General features: G+C 41.4%; 1 protein-coding gene across 1 annotated transcript in view; it reads right to left on the bottom strand.

Moving 5' to 3' along the window:
• AMFR (autocrine motility factor receptor) overlaps positions 1–25229 on the bottom strand; it is a 46306-nt gene that overhangs the window by 6409 nt on the left and 14668 nt on the right. The window contains exons 3-10 of the mRNA XM_047789524.1: positions 24074–24238; positions 22350–22502; positions 19242–19282; positions 18951–19083; positions 17267–17400; positions 15908–16018; positions 7362–7552; positions 5164–5267 (exon numbers count right to left, since the gene is read on the bottom strand). Of these exons, the coding sequence (XP_047645480.1) occupies positions 5164–5267; positions 7362–7552; positions 15908–16018; positions 17267–17400; positions 18951–19083; positions 19242–19282; positions 22350–22502; positions 24074–24238 (1032 nt within the window). The remainder of the gene's footprint in view (positions 1–5163; positions 5268–7361; positions 7553–15907; positions 16019–17266; positions 17401–18950; positions 19084–19241; positions 19283–22349; positions 22503–24073; positions 24239–25229) is intronic.

Below are 25229 nucleotides of genomic sequence, written 5' to 3'. Positions count from 1 at the left end.
TTTCAAAGTGTACTCCAGAAACATCTTGGAGGCCACCAGGGCTCTAGGGTGGGCCCGTGTACAGGGGGGAGCAGGCACAGATCTTGGCACGCCACCACCCATACTTTCAGCTGAGTTTTAGCTCCAGACTTTTCATACATTACATTTATTTTACAAATGCTCATTTTCAGGGTTTTGTCTGTTGGAAAGTCCCAATGATCAAAAGAAAAAGTGAGGAGGAAAAATATAATTGCTTTGGGGGCACAACAAAGTCTACTGTTGGACTAGTAGGTCCCAAGAAACATGTCGTTATAACCATAGGAAGAGGGGGATGTGTCTCAATGTCAGGCCGTGAAAGAAAAGACTGGGTGAGACCTGTGCAGAGTGTGCTTAGAGCTGCTGCTGGGGTGGGGAGGGCAGGCCAAGCAGGCATGGCAGAAGGACCCACAGCTCCACGGGCCTGGCATCCTCTCACTGTTTCTATGAATGTGAATGGTGCAGGCCTGCAGAAGTTCCCAGGCCAAGAATCAAACCTGCACCACAGCAGGAACCAGAGCCACAGGGGTGACAATGCCAGATCCTTAACCCACTGAGCCACCAAGAAAACTTCCATGAGCTGATCATTTTTTAACAGTCAGGTGAGGTCAAAGCTGACTGGGCAAGAGTCCAAAACAACCTCCATAATCAGGTAACATCCTTCTCTAGTCTTAAACAGTTCCACCCTTCCCTTCCCAAATAAAGTCCCAGATTTATCTTAGCTGGCCAAAGCCTTTCTCTCAGAAAATCCAGCAAGTTAAATATGAGATCTTCATTTTAAAAATGTATGGTGCCAGTCGATTAACTGTGCTAAAGACAGGCTATTCCAATCACCCATGAGACGGGGGAAGAACACCAGGGCCTGCCTCAGGATTCTAAGCACAACAACTCCAAGAAGCTAATTCTCAGGGAGTTCCCGTCATGGTGCAGTGGTTAACGAATCTGACTAGGAACCATGAGGTTGCAGGTTCGATCCCTGCCCTTGCTCAGTGGGTTAACGATCCAGCGTTGCCATGAGCTGTGGTGTAGGTCACAGACGAGGCTCGGATCCTGCGTTGCTGTGGCTCTGGTGTAGGCTAGTGGCTACAGCTCCGATTCGACCCCTAGCCTGGGAACCTCCATATGCCACAGGAGCGGCCCAAGAAATGGCAAAAACACAAAAATAAATAAATAAATAAATAAAATGACAAAATTCTTAAAAAAAAAAGAAAGAAGAAGCTAATTCTCAGTCCTGGGAGGCTTATATGCTTATGAATCCAGTTTTTTAAAGGGGCAGGTAAGGGGATCCACCTGTAGAGCTTCAGCAGCAGCTTGACCCCAACGTACCCCGCAGAGGCTGCCATGACCCAGTCAGTGGTCACAAGAGGCGGCCGTCTTCCCGGCCCGCCCGCCCTCCTGACATCCCTCATGCTCTGCTGACAACCTGTGCTTCACCAAGAAAGCAGAAGACAGAAGGAAGCCAGGTCTGGTTTTCGGTTTTTTTGCCTTTTTAATGGTCAAAATCATGTAACACAAAACTTTCCATCTTAACCATCTTTAAGTGTGAAGCAGTGTGAACGACATGCACAGGGTTGTGCAAAAGATCTGTGAAAGCTTCCATCAGCCAAACCGAAACTCTGCACCCACTGAACACCAACTCCCCGCTCCTGCCCCCCCCCCCCCAGCCCCCGGCAGCCACCACCATCCTGCTTTCTAAGCATCTGAGTATTTAAACACCTCGTGTAAGTGGAATTTGTAGTATCTGCCTTTTTGTGGCTGGCTTATTTCACTTGGCATAATGTTCTCAAAGTTCATCAATGTTGCAGCGCATGACCGGATTTTCTTCTTTTTTGGCTGAATAATATTCCATTGTGTGGCGAGACCGTTTTCATAATCCATTCTCTCTCCTGGACATTTAGGCTGCTTCTACCTCTTGGCTGTTAATGAGCCATGCCTTTTGTGTCTGTTTGGGGCTGCACCTACGGCATATAAAAGTTCCTAGGCAAAGGATCCGACCCACAGCTGCAACCTACAGCACTGCTGTGGCAACGCCATATCCTTACCCCACTGTGCCTCAGCAGGAGCTCCAGCCATGCCTTCTCTTTAAACATATCTCAAAACAACAAGACTGTAGCTGTGTCCATCCCAACTCCCAACAAAGATGAAGGCCTCTCTCTCTCTCTCTAGCTCCCAACTCTCCTAACCCCACCCTCCATCTCCAGGTCTTTGCCTTCAGCTAACTTTTCTGCTGGTTCTGTTACGTACTGTCAATCTTTCCCCTTCCCCCAAGAGTGATCAGTCCTATCTGCATACCAAGCATGCTTTAGAATTTTTTTTTTTTTTTTTTGGCTGCACCCTTTGGCATGCAGAAGTTCCTGGGCCAGGGATCAAACCCACGCCACAGCAGCAACCCAAGCTGCTGCAGTGACAACGCCAGATCCTTAACCTGCTGAGCCATAAGAGAACTCCCTAGAATCTTTTTAAAAAGACTCTCGGGCACTCACAAGAACTGAAAGCAGGACCTCCAAAAAATATTTGTACACCCATGTTCATAGCCCCATTATTCACAATCACTAAAACATGGAAGCAACCCAAGTGTCCAGCCACAAATGAATGGATAAGCAAAACGTGGTCTAGCTATACAATGGGATATTATTCAGCCTTAAAAAGGAAGGAAATTCTGGCACATGATGTAACACAGCTGAACCTTGAGGACTTAAGCTTAGTAAAATAAACCAGTCACAAAAAGATAAACAGGTACAATTCTGCTTATATGAGATACTTAAAGTAGTCAAATTCACAGAGAAAGGAGAATGGTGGCTGCTAGCAGCTGGGGAGGAGAGAATGGGGAGTTATTGTTTACTGGATATAAAGCTTCAGTTTTGCAAGATGCAAAGAGCTCTGGAAGTGGATGGTGGTGATAGTTGCAAGAGAATATGAATGTACTTAATACCACTGAACTGTACATGCATTTTATCACAAGAAAAAAAGAAAAAAAGAAGACCCATAGGGAAAAGAAAAAGAATACGTACTTAGCATTTGCTTATATGTGCATGTAAACACTCTGGAAGAACATAACACAGAAGAAACTAATCAAAGTGGTTACTGCCGGAAAGAGTGGTATCTGGGCAGGCGCAGGAAAGGTCAGGAACATGACCTCACTGGATCCTCTCTATAGATTGTGAAATTTGTGGCTGGATGGCCTGTTCAGAGATCTTTAAAAAATATTAACAAAAACTCCCCAATGGCACACCCTCATCAAGGAACCACCCCTACTTCTCTGTTCTCGCTTATAACACACCGCCAGATACTGTGTGTCTCCAGCTCCCACTCACTTTCCAATCCAATAATCTAGTATTTAACCCCTCGAGCCACGGCAACTGCTTGATGCTCTCTAGCTCATCAACCACCTCCACTCTGATGAACACAACAGGCACTTCCCTGACCTCATCTTCTAAGAATTCCCACATGCTTGACTCACCACCTTCTCCTGGCTTCCTTCCTTCTCCATCGCTGCCATGGCCCCTCCTGCTCTGCCCGACCTCAGCCCTGAGCCCTCTTCTGTTGGCGAGCTACTTTCTCTCCCTAGAAGAGGTCCAGTCTCCTACTGACTTAAAACTCCCAAATGCCTCTCTCCAGCTGATCTCTTTACCGAGGTCCAGAACAGCCTACATCTCCGCATGAATGTCTCAAAGACACCCTAACTTCCCTAGTCAAACAAAAGGCCAAGTCCCTGACCTCCACCTGCTTTCCCCAAGTCCAGCCCCTCTCAACACATGGGACCACTGTCTGCTCAGCTGCTTAACTGAACCCCAACGCTCCCCTAACCCCACGACCCTGCCTCCAAATCAAAGTACTGTCAAGTCCTACCAGCTCATCTTCAACAAGCATCTTAAATCTGCCACTTCTTCTCAACTTTATCACCAACATCATGGTCCAAGCCACCATCATTTTTTTTGCCTGAACTACAGCAACAGTCTCCTAATTGGGCTTGCTGCTTCCATTTTCACCCCTCTAAAATTCATTCTCTCAGAAGCTAATTATTCTATGTTAACTGTCCTGTCAGTCCCCTGGGGGAGGAAAAAAAGCCCTACTTTCATTAAAGAATCTATATGGGATTGTGGCGGACAAATCCCTGCACCACTTTCTCAGCAACCTCAATTTATGTCACAATCTTGGCTCCGACTCACAGGCTCCAACCACAATCACCTCTCTGTTTGCAGAAAGTTCTTACTTCATGGTCTTTGAACCTACTGTTTCCACCGCCTCTTTCCCCCGATCTGCCTCCTGCTTACCCCCAAGACGCCTCTGAATGTCTCCTCTAGAAGAGCCTTCAGCCCCAACTCGCCTACCTTCTTGCTTGCAGAGCCCTGTGATGACCTCATCTGTGTGTGTGCAGAATCAGTCCCTGCGCGCAGCAGTCACACGTCTTTGGAGGAGGGCTCACATCCACCTCGTTGACACTACAGGTGCTATGCAATTTGTTGACACTGCATAGTGCCTATCTCAGGGACAGGCTTTCAGTGCACATTTGTTGAATAAATACACTAAGATAAATCAAAGGATAAACAATGAACCAGTGACTTTCTGAAGCACTGGCCAGGCTTACCCAGGTCAAGCAGAGGCCCTATGCAAGTAGGAGACTAATGAAGTTTGCATTTTAAGACTCCTGCATTCACCATCACAGTGAACACTACATATCAACAGTGGTGAACCATCTTTTCCCAAAACTACAGGATGAAAATACACAGTGTATGACAAAGCTTTACAAAAAAACAAAGAATACTAAAATATCTAGACAATATCCTTGAGGCAACAGCACATGTCAGTATCTCAAGGTGAGTGCGCATGTGTGCACTTGTGAATATACACAATACACAATACCTTGTGAATACACACAGGTATACGTGTGTGTGTGTATATATACATATGTGGCAGAGTAGAGGTGGTTGATTAACTGGAGAGGAATAAGCGAGTACATGTACACACAAACACACACACACACACACACACACACGTATGACCCCTTTGGCCTCGCTCTGCTGCGGAAGAACAGCAGGTTTTCAGGGGCATCTTAGTCGCTGGTACTGCATGTGTACACACTGCACGGGCTCTCATGCTTTTCCTTCTCTCTCCACCATCAATCACCCCCTAAAGCAGGGAGCTTACCATAGCGTTCAGCTGGGAGTTGCTGGCCTGCGTAATGCCTAGAATGTTGGTGGTGTGCATCACTTCAACGGAAAAACTCGGCAGCCAACTTGCGATCCGGGACCCTAGAACAAACGAGAATCCAGCACGAGTTTCAGAGACCTCCTTCTCCATGTTATATACTCTGCAGTCGGCCGCTCTCTGGTACCAGTTAGGAGTCACTGAGGGCTTAACTTTATGCCAAGCCTTTTGACCAAGTATCCCATGTGGATTAGCTCCTTTAATCCCAGTTAAAACCCCACATGGGTTCATTCTTCTTCTTCTTCCCATTTTACTCTTCTCAGAGTTTTGACTCTAAAGCTCTTGTCAGTCCCCAAGGCACCCAGAAGTTAGACAACTTGCCAAGATCAAAGCATTTAATCACGCTGGCCAGAACTGGAAGCCAGGCAGTCAGGTTCCAGAACACCGCACCACTGGACTTTCCTGCTTTCCAGTGGCCCTGGATCCACACACACTCAATCCCTCTGCACCCTACACTCTAGAGGAAGGTTTTCAGGGCTCCGAAGCTGCTGCAGTAGATGAGGTTTTGCTCCCCTCTTTCACACTACAAATACTACTCATTTTGAGACATCATTTTCACAATAATTTTCATTAAGTATTTTCTACTTAATAATCTAGTTTAAAGACTTTAGTTTTCTAATTCAAAATTTTTTTGGCTACACTGCACCACCAGGGAACTCCTGATGCAAAATTCTTTTTTTTTTTTTTTCCCCTGCTTTTTAGGGCCACACTCACAGCATATGGAAGCTCCCAGGCTAGGGGCTGAATCGGAGCTATACTTGCCAGCCCACATCATAGCCACAGCAACTTGGAATCCGAGCTGCATCTGGGACCTACACCACAGCTCATGGCAACGCCGAATCCTTAACCCAGTGAGCAGAGCCATGGATTGAACCCACATCCTCATGGATACTAGTCGGATTCATCTCACTGCACCACAACGGGAACTCCAATGCAAAATACTTCTCAGCAGGTTCTACAACACAGGCTTGTGGCTTGCTGGTACCAAGAAATCTGTTGCTTCTGCCATTTCCCAAGGAAAAGGGATCCTAAGATATGCCGCCACCAGGTGTCGGCAGTAAAACGACTCCACATCAACCACACATTTAAGGAGAATTTTCCTTTCTTCACAACGAAGCACTGAGGCCCAGAACATAAATTAAGTTCACATCCCAAAGGTCCTGCCTGACAGACTGTGCCCGATAAAAAGCTGGATACTTATTTCACATACTTAACTAGGGAGAAACAAAGGTGCCTTTATTTTGACTAAGATTTTAGTAATAATTCATAGAATAAGATGACATAGCCAGGACCCACGTCCAAGACCTATTTCAGAAGTCTTACGTGGTAGACCCTTAATTAGCAGTCACAAGGCAGCCCCTGTGCACCTGTCCAGCAGCCCAGCCCAGCCCAGCCAGCCGTCACCCCCTCCTCTCAGAGACCCGACTCCCCTCTTCTGGTCCTTTCTACTGGGATTTCAGTGTGTCATCACTCCTTCTGTGCTCCACCCTTGGAAACTCAAATCAGAGATCTGAAGAGCACTCCTCCTAACAAATAGTCCAGAGACCATATAATAAGAAATATGAACTCAGAGAATTTAATGATATTGGAATTGATGAAAATCAACAACAGCCCAACGTAATGTGGATTAAAGAAGGATGATCAACTAGCCTCTGATATGGCGTCCATGTCCTTAATTTTAAGTACCGTTTTATTACAACTCTTTTCAATATTCTGGAAGGTGGAATATTCATATTTTATGGGCAAAGAAACAGGGCTCCAATTCTGCTTCTGGTACTCACTGGAAAGGCTACTTAATGAATTTTCATTATAAGCCCAAGTATTATGTCAAAGCAATAAATTATTAGCAACTACTAAACTGATTAAACATGCTCCTTGCAGGCCTGGTTGATTCAATTTTAACTACTTCCACCTCCCCTACCATCTACCCCGTCCCCCCAACCACCAAATTCACAGTAAATCTAGCAAAATGCCTGGCACAGAATAACCCCTCAGGGCTATCAATTGAACATTTTCAATTAAAACTGGAATATAATACTAAACTGGCCCATATAGGAAAAGTTATAATTAAAACAGCATCTCCTAAGGGCTTCGAGAAAACCCCCTGGGCACGGTTTTAGAAGTTGAAACCAACTAACCATCAAAGTGGAAGAAGTGATTGTGTTGGTTGAGGCGAGGTCTGCCTTCGGCTGCAGCTACGGGAACCAAATTCTCATCCAAGTTCTCTCCTTGATGGTCTTCCCTGACACGACTGTTGTCAGCAATATTAAGAGACATTCTGCATGTTGGGCAGGAGGTGTCTTGTTCTAGCCAGGAACGAAGACAGGAGCTACCAAAAAATCCAAAATAAGATATCCTTAGCATATGCTGTGAGAAGTTACTGGAAATGGTTGCAGTTTTACTTTCTATTTACCATGGCGAGATTTAAATGTTGAGAAACACTGCTGACATTACCTCTTTGCCCTACTTCACTCTAATACACTTCTGGCGTATCCTGCTTTAACATTAATTTGTCGGCATGTGTGGTCATCTACAAAGCTCCTGGTCACAACCCTTCTTCAGTAAGACTTGGCTCATCATCTTCCTTTCCAATTCTATTTGACTAACTTAAAATCCACATCCTTGGCGTTCTTTCCGAAGTCTCACTCTCCAACTACAGCTCCTTTCCTTCCAGCTCACCTCTCAAGGACCCTTACTCGATAAGACCTCCCTCCCCATCCACTGGTAGCATCACTTTTTTATCAGGTGATCACATCCCCTCAGAGCCTGACTTGCTTCTTCACCTGGCTTATCCACAATCTCGACTTCTTCAACCCTCTTTTATTTATATTCCGTTTTCCTAATGAAGCTGGATGCTTCTTTACCCTCTTTCAGGAAATGATAATGTCCTAATTAAGGCAGTCTCTCAATAAATACTGTGCTGCCCTTTAAAAGCAAGCATACAAAAAAAGAGAGAGAGAGAGAGAGAGAGAGAAGGTTGAATAAAGTCATCTCCAAGGTCTTCTTCCCAACTTGTAATAATATGTTATCCTTCTTCTAAGATTTCAAGGTGCCTTCCAGCCCATAACAGATTATGGTTCTTCTAAAAGCTCAAGGAAACACTGAATAAAAGTGCTCATTTCCTCTGTGTCCTTTCTTCTTTTTTTTTTTTTTTTTTTTTGGCCTCACCCATGGCATGTAGAAGTTTGCAGACCAGGGATCAAACCTGAGTCACAGGAGTGACAACAATGGATCCTTAACCCACTGAGCCAGGAAGGAATTTCTTTTTCTTTTTTTTAATGTCTGGGAACATGTGCACATTATAAGGTGACACAGGAGAGTCTCTAGCAATTTAATGGAACTTAAGTACCAAACATTTCCCAGAGGCCAAGATGAAGCTGCTAGTTAACTATCTCTCTGCCAGAAGAGTATATGACAGTAATGTTCCCAAGTAATGAATGTGTACACCCAGCTCTACATTTTGAAATAAATTAACTATAATTCCTATTTGTGATCATGTAACCATTAGCCAAATAAATAATTCTATTTTTTAAAAGTTCATTTCCCCTTATGAACACCCTTAAATCACACCTCTAGTAAAATCAGCATTACATGGGACTACAAAAGTCCGTAATATCCTTGCCTTCCATAAAGCTACTTGCTTTTCATAAGCAAATCTAATTTTATTTCATATTCTGCACAAGTTCCCCACACTTAATACAATAACCTAAAAACTGCAAGGTGAGTATAACTAGTTAGATACAGTTGCATTTTAAAAAGGCTAGACTTTCACAGGTAAAGAAATCAAACTTCAGATATTTTTCTATATAATAATAATAATAGCCTATTAAAGGACTGCTTCTTCTCCCTCTAGGTATAACACTTCAATGTTATTAAATATTTATTGGACTCCGAAATCTTGCAAAGACATCTTCTACAGCAATAAATTATCTAGCTGTAGTCTAGTGAAATCTAGACATTTAGCTTTACAACAAATATGAATTTGTCATAGATAATCATCATACAATCCAGCTCCATCCGCTAACCAAAGCTATAAAGTAAAGCAAACCAAGAAGAGATCTTAACAATGGTTTGCTCACTCACTCCCAGGCAGGCGAGTGTTTTAAAATTTTAACTCTTAAACAACCACTAGGTCAAGAAAAAAATCGCTTGAGCAATTAGAAAACACTCTGAGACAAAAGAAAACAAAAGCACCACATACCAAAACTTATGGGATACAGCAAAAGCAATGCTGAGAAGCAAATTTATAGCTAGAAAATGCCTAAAAAGATAAAAGATTTCAAGTCAACAACTTAATTTTATAAGTTATGGAAGGAGGAAAAGAGCAGATGAAACCCAAAGTCAGCAGAAGGAAAGAAATAATAAAGATCACAGCAGAGATAAATGAAACAGAGAGTAGAAAAACAATATAACAAATTAATGACACTAAAAGTTGGTTCTCTGAAAAGGTCAACAAAACTGACAAATTCTACCAAGACTAAGAAAAAGAAGATGCGGAAATGACAGTGTGACTATTACTACTAACCTTATGGAAACTAAAAGGATTATAACAGAATACTAGAAATAATGTACTTCAACAAATTAGATAATGTAGATAAAATGGACAAATTCATAGCAACACAAAAATTATCAAAATTAACTCAAGACAATACAGAAAATCTCAACAGAGCTATATAACAGCTTAAACCAGTCAAAAGACAAAAAACAAAAAAAACTCCCCAAAAGGAAAAGCCCAGGACCAGATGGCTTCACTGGTGAATTTTAAAGAATTAACCTCAATTCTAGTCAAACTTTTCCCAAATATAAGAAGGAAAATGTCCTAACACATACGAGGAGGTCAACATTGCCCTGATAACGAATTCAGACGTGGCATCACAAAAAAGGACAATTACAGACAAATATTTTTTATGCATATAGATGCAAAAATCCTCGACAAAATACCAAGAAACTGAATCCAAAACCACATCAATAAGATTACTCTATGAGTAAGTGGGATTTAATCCTAGCAATCCAAATGTGGTTGAACATAAAAAAAATGAATCAATGTAACACACCACATTAATATAACAAAGAAAACAAGCCATATGATAATCTGAATAGATGCAGAGAAACCATTTAATAAAATTTCTTTTTTTCTGGAGAAAATATCCAGCAAATTAGAAACAGAAAAGAACTTTCATTAAGATGATAAAGGGCCCTTAAGAAAAACCCACAGGTTAACATCATACTCAATGTTTGTAAAAGGCTGAAAGCTCTTCCTCTAAGATCAGGAACAAGACAAAGAGGCTCATTTTACCAATGCTATTCAACATTTTACTGGCAGTGCAAGACAGAGAAATTAGGCAAGAAATAAAAAAGAGAATAAAACTATCTCTATTTGCAAATGACATATATTACATAGAAACTCTAAAGAATATACATACATAAAACTATTGCAGAGCTAATGAATGAATTTAATATAGCTGCATAATAAAAGGGAGCAATAAAAGGCAGTAAAAATCAGTTATGTTTCTACACACTAGCAATAAATAATCCAAAAAGGTAATTAAGAAAACAATTCCAGAGTTCCCGTTGTGGCTCAGTGGGTTAAGAACCCAACATAAGGAGTTCCTGTCGTGCTGCAGTGGTTAACGAATCTGACTAGGTTCGATCCCTGCCCTTGCTCAGTGGGTTAACGATCTGTCGTTGCCATGAGCTGTGGTGTAGGTCGCAGACGTGGCTCGGATCCTGCGTTGCTGTGGCTCTGGCGTAGGCTGGCAGCTACAGCACCAATTAGACCCCTAACCTGGGAACCTCCATATGCCACGGGAGCGGCCCAAGAAATGGCAAAAAGACAAAAAGACAAAAAAAAAAAAAAAACCCAACATAAGAATTCCCAGTGTGGTGCAGCAAAAATGAATCCAACCAGTATCCATAGGATGTGGGTTCAATCCCTGGCCTTGCTCAGTGGGTGGGGGATCTGGCACTGCCGTGAGCTGTGGTGTAGGATCCCGAGTTGCAGTGGCTGTGGCGCAGGCTTGCAGCTGTAGCTCCGATTCGACTCCTAGCCTGGGAACCTCCATATGCTGTGAGTGCAGCCCTAAAAAGCAAAAACAACAACATCCATGAGGATGCAGGTTCCATCCCTGGCCTTGTTCAGTGAGTTAAGGACCAGCGTTGCCACAAGCTGCAGCACAGATCACAGATGCAGCTCTGATCTGGGGCTGTTGTGGCTCTGATTCAACCTCTACCCTGGGAATTTCCATTATGTCATAAGTGTACAACAGTATCCAAAACAATAAAATATCAAGGAATACATTTAACCAAGGAGATGAAAGACAACATAAAAAACTGTAAAAGATTGTTGAAAGAAATTTAAGAAGATCTACATAAAAGGAAAGGCATCTCATGTTCATGACTTGGAAGACAATATTGTTAAGACAGTAATCCTCCTCCTACTAAAGTAATCTACAGATTCAAAGCAATCCCTATTCAATCCCAATGGCCTTTTTTGCAGAAACAAAAAAGTGCCTCCTCAAATTTATATAGAATTTCATGAAGCCTCAAATAACCAAAACAATTTTGAAAAAAAAAAAAATGTTGAGTAGTTCCCGTTGTGGCTCAGCAGTAACCAATCCAACTAGTATCCATGAGGATTAAGGTTCAATCCCTGGCCCAGCTCAGTGGGTTAAGGATCTGGCATTGCAGTGAGCTGTGGTGTAGGTGGCAGATGCAGCTCAGATCTGGTGTTGCTATGGCTGTGGCATAGGCTGGCAGCTATAGCCCCAATTCAACCCCTAGCCTGGAAACCTCCTTATGTCTCAGGTGTGGACCTAAAAAGACCAAAAAAAACAAAACAAACAAACAAACAAAACAAAACAAACAAAAAAATCAAATTTATATAGAATTGCACAGAGCCTCAAATAACTAAAGCAATTTTGAAAAAGAAAATGTTGAGGAGTTCCTGTTGTGGCTCAACAGTAACGAAACCCAACTAGTATCCAGAAGGATGCAGGTTCAGTCCTTGGCCCAGCTCATTGGGTTAGGGATCCAGTGTTGCTGTGAGCTGTGGTGTAGGTCACAGGCAGCTCACTTGAATCTGGCATCAGTACAGCTGTGGCACTCTAACTGTGATTCGACCACTAGTGTGGGAACCTCCATATGCTGCGGACATGGCCCTAAAAAGAAAAAGGAAAGAAAGAAAATGTTGAAAGACTCACCATTTCCCAATTTCAACTTACTACAAAGCTATAGTAATCAAAACAACATGGTACAGGCATAAAGACAGGCATATAGACCAATGGGATAGAACTTAAAAAAAAATCCACACAACTTAGAATAGATTTACAAGGAGATCCTGCTGAATAGCATTGAGAACTTTGTCTAGATACTCATGTTGCAACAGAACAAAGGGTGGGGGAAAAATGTAATTGTAATGTATACATGTAAGGACAACCTGACCCCCTTGCTGTACAGTGGGAAAATAAAAAAAAATTATAAAAAAAAAAATCCAAAAACAAACCCAAATGCCATGGCCAAATGATTTTGACAAGGGTGCCATGACCAATGGGGAAAAAGTAGATTCTTCAATAACTGGTCCTGGGACAACTGGACAATCACAAGCAAAAGAAGGAAGTTGGATCTCTAGCCTCACTTCATGTACAAAAATTAACTCAAAATGGATCAACGACCATAAAACCACTAGGAAAAAAACACAGGAAAAAAATCAATCATCATGACCTCAGATTTAGCAAGGATTCTCAGATGTGACACTAAAAAATTTGACAAAAAAAAAAAGTAAACAAGATTTAATTAAAAATTAAAGTCCTCCTATATAACACAGGGAAGTATATTCAATATTCTGCGATAAACCATAATGAAAAAGAATGCATATATGTATAACTGAACCATTTTACTGTATAGCAGAAATTAACATTACAAATCAACTAAACTTCAATAAAGTCACTTTTTAAAATTAAAAACATGCATGGATAGAGCTCCCCCTGTGACACAAAGGGATCAGCAGCATCTCTGGAGTGGTGGGACACAGGGTCAATCCCCAACCTGGCATAGTGGGTTAAGGATCTGGCATTGCTGCAGCTGTGGCATAGGTTGCAACTGCAGCTGGGATCTGACCCCTGGCCCAGGAACTCCATATGCCTTGGAGCAGCCAAAAAAGAAAAAAAAAAATGTGGATCAGAGGATATTACCAAGAAAATCAAACAACAAGCTACAGAAGGGAGAAAATGTCTGCAAATCATTCATCTGATAAGGGTTTAGTATCTAGAAAACCCAAAGAACTCATAATTCAACAGAAGGACCTACAATCCAATTTAAAAGTGTGCCAAGGACTTGAATATTCTCCAACGATGACATATAAATGGCCAACAAACATGTGAAAAAATGGCCAGCATCATTGGTCATTAAAGAAATCTAAAACACTGGCAGTTACAAGTACTGATGAGGATGTGTAGAAACTGAAAGAAAGCCTCGCGCACTGCTGGTTGGAATGTAAAATGGTATACTCACCGTGGAACACACTGTGGTGGTCCCTCAAAAAATTAAACATAGAATCACTATATTATTTGAGAAATTCTACCTCTAGGTGTATTACCCAAAAGAATTCAAGGTAGGGTCTTGAAAAGATATTTTTACACCCATGTTTGCAGCAGCATTATTCACAATAGCCCGAAGGCAGAAACCACCCAAATGTCTACTGACAGATGAATGAACAAAACATGATATATACACACAATGGGATACTGCTAAGTGAAATAAGCCAAACATAGAAAGGACAAATCCTGTTATGATGTATACCTGTACTACAGAAGTCAAATTCAGAGACAGAAAACAGAATGTAGTTGCCAAGGGCTGGAAGAGAGGGGAAAATGGGAAGTTACTGTTTAATGAGTATAGAGTTTCAGTTTGGGAAGATGAAAAAGTTCTGGAGATGTATGGCGGTGATGGTTGCATAACAATGTCAATGCACTTAATGCCACTGAACTGTACACTAAAAAAGTTAGTGCTAAATTTTATGTATATATTTTTTACCATAATAAAAAAATTACATTTGAGGAGTTCCCATCGTGGCACAGCTGAAACGAATCTGATTAGGAACCATGAGATTGTGGGTTCCTGGTCCTCCGAGCTCATCAACCAGCACCACAATCCACCTAGACGCACAGCCACACAATGAGGAGAATCCCTGACTTTTGTGCCTCGGCTTTCCCACGGCCAGCTGAGCCCCACACGCTTTCTAACCCTTCTCACGAAATCTGTGCACTCCTCTCCAGCTCCACTTCTACAAACAGTCCACACCCCTTTAGAGCACATCCGAACTCCTGCAGCTGTTACTAACTTGCCCCCTTCATCTTTTCAAACTGCAGACCTGACCCTGAACTCCAACTTTAAAACCTTCAATGGCCCTCACGTCCCTGCAGGATCGCTCCTGCCTGCTTCTCCTGCCTCAGCAAACACCACACCCCCTCTGACATCTGAGTTCCAGCCTCAAGCTCTCTTTAACTCCTTCAATACAGCACATGCCCTCCCGCTACGGAAATATTCCCCATCTCACTCTTCCACCCGATCCCTTCTTTTGCTGACTCAACTCCTATTCATCAGCCAGTCACTTTCTCCAGGTGTGGGTCCAATTCCTTTGTTACAAGCTCTGAAGGACCATGTTCCTTTTCTCTAGAGCACTCATCTCAATTTATCCACATACTCTCATAAACGTGCCTGGCTAATTCATGTCTGTCTCTTTCATTAGGCTGAAAGCTTCGTGAAAGCGAAGACTGTATCTGTCATTTTGATTTTATTCCCCGGGTCGGGTTACCCAGCACCTAGCACATTAGAATAATAAATTTACTGAATTACTGATACTTCAGTTCTAAAGCCCTTCTAATATTAAAAAGGAGAATAAAATTCATTTGAGCATATTAAATAAGGAAAGGAAGATTAAAGCTGTAAAGATTTTAACTTTCTCATCATGCGAAATTGACCACAGATGCAAAAGGCCAGAAGGGTCCATCAACACCCAAAACCTCCAATCTATACAGAGAATGACTGGGGTTAAAGATACACAGTTCCTGTGAGAGCTCTAAAAATGCATGAGGTAAGACACTGAGGACTGCAACTCAGAGACAACGGGACTCCCCGCACCATGCACAGATCTAGTCCAGTCGTGAAGGTTTCCAGAAGATCTCACTTCGTAACAACCTCTGATAACAGCCATAGTTCTGGACTGTTCAATACTAGTTTCTCGTCTGGTCCCCATCTCAGCACATTTCCCTGATATGTGTTTTTAATGCTGCTTTGGGGCATGTGTAAAATGCAAAACTATATATTCTCATCCCAATTAGCGAATAAGCTATTTGAAAGCAAGGATTCCCCAACCCCTTTAAGTCTTACAGGCGTATCGCCTATGTATCTCGGAGCTTAAATGGAGAAGGACATGAAGACAGCTGACGCGCCTGGAAATTAAGATGGTGAGCTGCGAGTGCAGTACAGTCCTGCTATGTAGGGAAGAGACTGAGGAATAAGGAAGACACCCCCAAGCTCTCCATTCCACTCAGTGCCAGCACCATGGCCAGTCTGAGGGCATGTCCCCACCTCCTTGACTAAGGCTGGTCTTAAGCCCGGGTGCAAAAAGCACCCATGTGCCCTGGACAGAACACCAGTCCCATGTGGCCCTACATGAAGCTCCTACTTGTGGAAAAGATGTCCACAAGGCAGTTTCCTTGCAGCCTGCATTGAGTCCCAGCAAATGGCACAGTCATCGTTATTGACAGCCAGCTCCTCTGGAGTTGCAACTGCAAACCTGTAAAAAAAAAGAAAAAGAAAAAAAAAAATATGCCTGGCAGGGATCTTTGTCAATTACACACACAAATACCAAGCACCACTTCATAGAGTTGACCTTTCCAACAACACAGAGGAACCATGTTCAGTAAAAAATCTCCACCCAACATTACACCTCTGTTCTCTTCAGAGCCCATCAAAGAGCAAGTAAAAAACCTTATACAGAAACTTACTTGGTCTTAACAATGGCTCCTATTAGCGATGATTTAAGCAAATATTTCTGAAGTGAGTCAGAAAGAGAACGACAAATACCATATGATATCACTTATATCTGGAATCTAATACATGGCACAAATGAACCTTTCCATTGCAAAGAAAAATCATGGACTTAGAGAACAGATTTCTGGTTGCCAAGGGGGAGGGGGTGGGAGTGGGGTGGTTGGGGAGCTTGGGGTTAATAGATGCAAACTATTGCCTTTGGAATGGATTAGCAATGAGATCCTGCTGTGTAGCGCTGGGAACTATGTCTGGTCACTTCTGATGGAGCATGATAATGTGTGAAAATAGAATGTGTACATGTATGTGTAACTGGGTCACCATGCTATACAGTAGAAAATTGTATTGGAGAAATAACTATTAAAAAAAGAATAACAAAAAAAATAAAAGAGATAAAAGAAAAAAAACAAACATTTCTGGGTAATCAGAGGAGTTAAGATCCCCTCAGAAAACAAACTGTTCCCTGGACACAAATAGGATATCTGTTAATCTCACACCTTCAGGCTTGGTTTAACCTCAGGACAGCAAGTGAGTGGGCTCCTACAACGAGGTTAAGAGTGTGAGAGAGAGAGTGTGTGTGTGTGTGTCCATGTGTAAGGAACAAAAAGGGCAGAAGCCCAAGGTAAGTTTCATTTTATAATGATGATAAAAATAATGACCTAATAAAAGAACCTAATATTAACCGAGTATGTCCTATGTACCCAGTACCAATCTAAGTACCTTATGTTTATTATCTCATTGAATCCTCCCAACAGTTTCAGGAAGTAGGTTCTACTATCATCCCTAGACTTAAGCAACTGAGGCACAGAGAGGTAAGTTAATTGCCCCAAATCACACAGCAACTAAAAGGGGATTCACAGCTAGACAGTCTCACTCCAGAGCCTATACTCTCCACCCTTATCAACAGTTTACGAGAGGTTCTCAAATAACCTGGGATTTGTGATGAAAGATCAATAATGGGTCCATGTGGGCACATGAACTTGTGCTTACTTACCTGGCTTCCATGTTCCCAACTACTCGCAAGTAGTTCTTATGCCGGCGGATTCGACGCTGTACTTCGTGAAATAGGTAACGCAGCTGCATAAAGATGACCAAGCTGGCCATAGATAACCAGATGTTGCCAAATAACTTAATAAAAGAGAAAGAGAAAAAAACACACAATAAAAATAAATGTGAACTTGCTGGAACTGAGGGTAAGGTGTGCAACGGAAGTTCTCAATTGTTGATCAAAGTGAACTGGAGCAATCTTTCAGGAAGCAAATGCACATATTCATCTCACGACCCTAAATGATGTACATGCTCTCTGGCCTAGTCATTCCATCACCAGCAATCTTTCCTGAGGAACTGATCAGAAATTTTAAAAGCTTTACGCAAAATGATCTCCATCCAGGCAAGTATTAAAAAAGAAAATCAATAAATGGACAACGTGCCCAGTAGATGATTAGTTATATTGTAAACTCACATAACGTAATATGATAGTCATTAATTATATTTATTATAAAATATAATTACATCCCTCATTACATTTTCCATATAACACCTTGAAGATCAATTACATGGGAAAATAATATTTAAGTAAACAAGAGGATAAAAGTACTTTAAAAAACCTACTATTGTTACAGCAGAAATTATCACAACCTTGTAAATCAGCCATACTTCAATAAAACTTTAAAAAAGCTATTATGCGACCCCAAAAAATTATGTAAAGATGTGAAGTAGCAACCTGAATACAATGTAAACACTTCATTATGAGGGTTGGTTAATGAAACCATTGTACCTCTATGTCATGGAATTTCTATCTTAAAGGTTTCAAAATAATTTAGAAGGATTGTTGCTAGCATAGAAAGATGTACTTAATACATTAGCTACAAAAAATTAAACTATATGCCCAATACGTGACCTTAATTTATAAATGTATGAATTTGAATATTTTAAGAAGCAGTAAATAAAAATGTCAACAGTTATCTCTGACATCTGTTTGGGGGGGGCCTTCTTTTTAAAAGCATGTTTTCAAAGTAACTTTTTTTTTTTTTGTCTTTTTCCTATTTCTTGGGCCACTCCCGCAGCATATGGAGGTTCCCAGGCTAGGGGTTGAATCGGAGCTATAGCCACTGGCCTACGCCAGAGCCACAGCAACGCGGGATCCGAGCCGCATCTGCGACCTACATCACACCCCTGGGCAACGCCGGATCGTTAACCCACTGAGCAAGGGCAGGGACCGAACCCGCAACCTCATGGTTCCTAGTCGGATTTGTTAACCACTGCGCCACGACGGGAACTCCTCAAAGTTACTTTTAAAAAGGAGACTTAGAAATGTGCTGTATTTAACCCAATAATTTTTAAATGCTACTTTGATAGACTTGCAATTTAAAGAAAGTGCCCACCAAATATGTTGATTCTCACCATTCTCAGATCACTCAAGTACTAACAAATGCAGCAGATTTTCGGCATGGTGATTTCTTACACATCAAGGTAAAATGTAAACAATGAAGTAGGAGGAATTAAGTATAAAGATTTTGGTTTAATTACAAAGATGGCAAATTTATGAATCCAGGAAGGATTGTTTTTATAATCTTTAGGTGGGTCACCCATAAATGCTTAATTGCTTGTTAATGTACCAAACTGGGTTCCTAATTATAAAAAAACTTAGCTATTAGAGCTCCTTCTGGAAAACTTACCAACATATGAATATGGTGCATGAGGTCCAGGGATAAGAGAGTGAGCTCCATGACAAAATCTGTGTAATAGACATATGTTCCCTTTCCTTCCCATGTCCCTTCGTGGTTGAGGTCCCAAAGGTGAATTACATATCTGCAGTGAAGAGAGAAGAATGTTCATGATTTACTGTTACAACTGAATTTGGTTTAAACATGATATAGTATAGCCACATTATATACCTTACACATGTTATATTTAAAATCAACTGTATGAGTAAACCTCAGTCACCTCTTTCTCGAATATCTACTCACCGTAAAATCACATGAGCAGTCCTCACTGTCACAAGAAGAGACTATTAAAAAAAAAGAGAGTTTTTTTTCTTTTTAGTAAAATTTAAGATTGCTCAGACCAAACTTACTTTTACAAAATGATGAAAGACAAACATTTCTCAGTTCAATGAAAAAGCAGGCTGTTCACTGTCTGGGGTTGTGGGAACTGGAGAAAGGCAGTCAAAAGGTACATACCTCCAATCCTAGGATAAACTAGTAGTGGGGACGGAATGTACAACATTATGACTCAGGTAGCAATGCTCTATGGCAGATCTTAAAGTTGTCAAGAGAGGAGATCCTAAAAACTTTCATCACAGGAAAAACTTTTTTTTGGTATCAATATGAAATCATACTTATTGTGGTAATCATTTCACAATGAATGTCAGTCAAGTCATTATGCTGGACACCTTAAATTTACACAATACTTCATGTCAATTATATCTCATTAAAACTGAAAAGGGGGGGAAGCAAGGTGTTCAAGTTACCAATCATTTTATTTTATGTGCTTCTAGTTTCCAGGGAATATTTTCATAACGTAGAAATTCAACTTTTATTGAGCATTTTCTTATTAACAAGCGACAACCAATTACACCTGTCCATCTTCTGGGGGTGCCTTCCACAATTCTGAAGTTCAATCTAGTAGTTTTGACAATCCATTCTGTTTGATACAGCATTAAGTCACCATAATCGATTATCCTAAGAGGGTGTCTAAATACTTGGTCAGGCTATACCCAAAGTACAGTTTAGGTACTACTATCCTGGATATGAACACCTCCTCTCTCATAATGCTTTCTGTACCCCCTTCACTCGCGCAGAGCAAAACAGAATGAAGGAAATCAGTCCCAAAATAAGCCTCTCATGGTATTTTATACTATAAAGTTGACAGAAAATTTTCCTCCTAATCTAGCAGAATAAAATTGTTACATTCTTTATATTTAAGATCAGGGAACTTCCAAAATAAATGGAAAATATTTTACATAGAAGAGAACCACTATGAATAAAAAAATGGGATTTAGTTCAAAATGTCAAATGATAAATCATCTTAAAAAATTAATGAACTAAAATAAAAATATGTACTATGGGAGTTCCTGTCGTGGCGCAGTGGTTAACGAATCCGACTAGGAACCATGAGGTTTCGGGTTCGATCCCTGCCCTTGCTCAGTGGGTTAAGGATCTGGCGTTGCTGTGAGCTGTGGTGTGGGTCGCAGAGGCAGCTTGGATCCCGCGTTGTTGTGGCTCTGGCGTAGGCTGGTGGCTATAGCCCAGATTCGACCCCTAGCCTGGGAACCTCCATATGCTGAGGGAGCAGCTCAAGAAAAGGCAAAAAGACAAAAAAAAAAAAGTACTATGACCCAATAGACCTTATTTAAATGTCTTTACTTTTAGGTATACCTTTTTCAAAGTTTGGCCTAATAGCAATGAAAAAGTTAGAAAAACAAAAAAGGAAAACATAGTATCATTCAAATGATTTATAATAAAATATATCTAAAACAAGCTAATTAACAAGTCAAAATAAATAAAATTTTAAATATATTTTTTCAAGAATCAATACACATATGCTTTTCATATAAAGTATTCAAATAAGATTGCAAATGTTTTCATTAAGTACTTAAATGTTCTTTACTAATTTTACTTATGCTACTATAGTGAATGCTATTAAGCAAAATAAATTTTAACCCTATTCTAATATATTCCCAATTAGTAGTTCAAACCTAGCATTTTGATATGAGCTCCCTACTGATATTGATATTAGATAGCTGTTACTTCATTTTTTTATTAATAGCAATTATGGGCAAGATAAATGTATTCTGTCTTTGGCCTGTAGAAAAAAGCAAATATTGTCACTGAATATAAAAGACATACAAAAAAATCTGATTTCTATTAAACAGAAATCATTTTCAGAAAGGTTTTAAAAATTTTAAAACAACACATGAATATCTCAGATTATTCTTTCAAAATAATATAGTTTACATTATATTAGTCTGTAAAATCTTATGACCTAAAAAAAATCAGTTATAGAGTATTTCCTTGTTAACCGTCACCAATCATTGCTTATAATATCTTAAGGAGAAAACCCTTCCCATCTGGAAGTCACAGGACTTGGATCGTGCCACTTTTGCCACTTTAGAACGTTAAGCAATTCACTTCACCCTCCATGCCTGTTTCCCCATATTCATAAACAGGAATAATAAAATAAGGCTATATAGGAAAGGTATTTACAACAATCCTCAGGAGTTCCCTGGTGCCTCAGCAGGCTAAGAATCTGGTGTTGTCACTGCTGTGGCTCGTTTGTTCCCCGGCCTGGGAACTTCCTCATGCCACAGTGGGTGTAGCCAAAAAAACAGCAGAAAAAGAAAAGCATTAGAACAATCCCCAGCATAGAGCAGGCACTATATAAATGTTGGCAAAAATAAGTACACTTGACCTTTGGGCAATACAGGCATTAATCCATATATAATTTATAGTCAGCCTTCCATATCCAATTTCTTTGCATTCGTGGATTCATCCGACCAGGGACTGAGTAGCACTGTAGTATTTACTACTGAAAAATATCCACATATAAGTAGACCTGCACAGTTCAAGCCCACACTGTTCAAGAGTCAAGTGTACTTTTTGTTAGGTTGTACAAGGACTACATGAAATAACATACATAAAAGCACACTGAGTATCAATACCCAATCAAAATGAAGGAACTAAAAAAAAAATGCTTTTTAAAATGAAAGACCAAGAGTTCCCATCATGGCTCGGTGGTTAACGAATCCAACTAGGAACCATGAGGTTTCTGGTTTGATTCCTGGCTTCGCTCAGTGGGTTAAGGATCTGGCGTTGCCGTGAGCTGTGGTGTAGGTCGCAGACGCGGCATGGACCCCAAGTTGCTATGGCTGTGGCATAGGCTGGCAGCTGCAGCTCCAATTAGACCCCTAGCCTGGAAACCTCCATATGCCATGGGTGCAGCCCTAGAAAAGACAAAAAAATAAAAATAAAATAAAAAAATAAAAGACCAGATATCCATCATGGGTTAAAATAATCCTCTAGCTCCCTTTAAAATATACAGGAACATAATCAGAAAAGCCTGTGTATGTAACTTACCTCTGCAGCCATGAAAGCCAATGTGTGCATCCCGTGGGTGTAGCCTGTGACACAACAGACAACTGCTAACCCACAGCAGGAAAGCAGCATAGCGATCAGCAGAGACAGAACTCGACCATGGCTGCTCATCGGTGTGGTAGGAGAAAAGGAAAGCTGAAAGTACAAAACAGGAGAAGGAAGCTCATTCCTCTGGATGGGAGTGTTAAATCCGACTGGGAAACTCAAGGTTAATCTTGGTGTCTTTGCTTGGAGGTCCACGTTTAGCCGCATGGCCAAATGCAAGGATAGAAAACATTCCTCTATCAGATGGTCAAAATTCTCCAACCAACCCAAATACGAATATAAGCTGATATTTTGAGGTCTGTATCATTTAATTTACAAAACAATACACATTATATTTTCATCTTAAATTCTCAAGTATCTTCCTCCCAGAGGGATTATAAGCCTCTAAAAGTAATCTACCAGAAGTAGGTAATTCTCCCTGCCAGCATCAACAGGACTCAGGACAGCACCATGTTCTGTTGCGTTCTCAATCTTGCTCTTAAATCACTTGGGAGGACTTTCCTTGCCTGTTCACAGGTAAGACAACTAAAATGTAATCTAGGCGTGGTTTTACTACTATCATAATACTATTAGTATACAAGGAGAGGGAACAGCATGGAAAAGAAGGGCAGGAGCTGTGACTCCTGAGCAGGAAGGTGTAGATACCACACTAGTTAGGGAGGTTAGAAACTCCAGTTCATGACCCAGGATGGGGGATGAAACAGCTTAATGCCTTTTGAGACTGAGGTTAACTCACACAGAGGTACAAGGACCACCTAGTCCAGGAAGACTGGGTAAGAAAAGGGGCAAACAGGGTAGCAGAGTGGGTTTAACTGAACTCCTGGAGGACTGCAGGTGCCCATTTACCCAGGAACCAGGAGCTTAATTCGGAAGCACTAACTAATCTTATGAGGATTCACCTGCATAACTCTGATCTGAAGTTGAGGCAGATCTTGTACCAGGTGGAAAAGGGAACTTCTTCTTGAGGGACCAATGAAGCCATGGGGGCTAATGCAGTCCTTGCCCAGGGCTGGAAATAATGTTAATTGGAGTTTCCATCGTGGTTCAGTGGTTAATGAATCTGACTAGCATCCATGAGGAGGAGGGATGGTTCGATCCCTGGCCTCGCTCAGTGGGTTAAAAATCTGGCATTGCCGTGAGCTGTGGTGTATGTATGTTGCAGATGTGGCTCGGATCCCACGTGGCTGTGGCTGTGGCGTAGCCTGGGAACCTCCACGTGCCAAGAGTGCGGCCCTGATAAAAGACAAAAAAAGAAAAGAAATAATGTTAACTAGTCAGAAAGAAGAACTCCAAGAATCAGACTAATAAGGGGGGAAGTGGAAGGAGATCAGAACAGAAAACATTTGGAAGAGAGCAGTTTTTCAGTTTACATATTAAGGTTTCCCTGTGCTGTGATCAAAACAGTGTGTGTAGGTGAACTGCCCCAGGTGGGCGGCGATGTAAGACTTCCGGGGAGGAACGACACCTCCCTAGGGGCCACTGATCCTGCACTCCTTGGCTGCTGCCTAAAGTTCCCTAAGAACAGGGAGTAGGTACCTCGTCCAGGAGCCTTGCCCTGGAGAACTACCCTGCACATCCATGTCACGACTCACTCATTTTACACAATACAAACCTGGCGAATGGGTGACTAAGCAGGCAAAGAGCTTGGCTATAAAACTCACATATTCAAACCGGTCCTTGCAGAGCTGAACCATCAGATGCAGAAATACCAGTCCAGCAAACCAGAGGCACCACATGACCACTTCTTCCACTGTCTGGACATTCAGCACACCAAAAATGAAAATGAACTTGTAGAAAATAAAATTCCAAAACTTGTCTTTGAGGTGCTAAAAAGAAAAATATTTATAAAGGTGAGTACCATTACACCTAACTCATTTAAGAGATGGAACATAACAAAAAGTGGCTTTTAAGGAGAAAATATTCTATACTCATCTTTCTAACAACTGTCCACAAGAAAATAGAAAGCAAAGAATAAAATGAGCCCTCTGAAGAATAAAGGTAAAAAACCTAGAGCGTAATATGTAGACTTTGGGTTGAATTCCTCAGTCAGTTATGAAACTTTAGCCGCTAAAAAGGGAGTGATAAGGGAGTTCTCATAGTGGTTCAGGAGAAATGAATCTGACTAGCATCCATGAGGATGCAGGCTCAATCCCTGGCCTTGCTCAGTGGGTTAAGGATCCAGCATTGCCGGGAGCTGTAGCGGAGGTCGCAGATGCGGCTCATATCCCACATTGCTGTGGCTGTGGTGTAGGCCAGCAGCGACAGCTTGGATTAGACCCTTAACCTGAGAACCTCCACATGCTGCAGGTACAGCCCTAAAAAGACAAAAAAAGCTTGGGGGAGGGTAGTGATAGGGAATTCCTGTTGTAGCTCAGCAGGTTACTAACCCAACTAGTATCCAAGAGGAGAAAGGTTCATTCCCTGGCCTCGCTTAGTAGGTTAGGATCCCAAGCTGCAGCTCTGATTCATCCCCTAGCCTGGGAACTTCCATATGCCACGTGCGGCCCTAAAAAAAAGGGGGGAGGAATGATATGAATTTCCACTGTGGCACAATGGGATCAGTGGCGTCTCTTCAGCCTCAAGAAGCAGGTTCCATCCCCAGCCTGACACAGTGGGTTAAAGGATCCAGCACTGTCGCAACAGCTGCAGTATAAGTCACAACTGCACTTCAGATCTGATCCCTGGCCCAGGAACTCCACATGACACAGGGTGGCCAAAAAGGAATAAAAAAGGTGGGTGGGAGTGATGTTAATTTAATACCTTACGTATTATTAATATATATACTTCCAACACAAAATAAAAAAGAATGGTGAGAGT

The sequence above is a fragment of the Phacochoerus africanus genome, chromosome 8 (assembly GCF_016906955.1).
Source record: "Phacochoerus africanus isolate WHEZ1 chromosome 8, ROS_Pafr_v1, whole genome shotgun sequence".
NCBI classification, from domain to species: domain Eukaryota; kingdom Metazoa; phylum Chordata; class Mammalia; order Artiodactyla; family Suidae; genus Phacochoerus; species Phacochoerus africanus.
The sequence above is the reverse complement of the archived record's forward strand: the minus strand, read 5'-3'. Positions and strand labels throughout refer to the sequence as shown.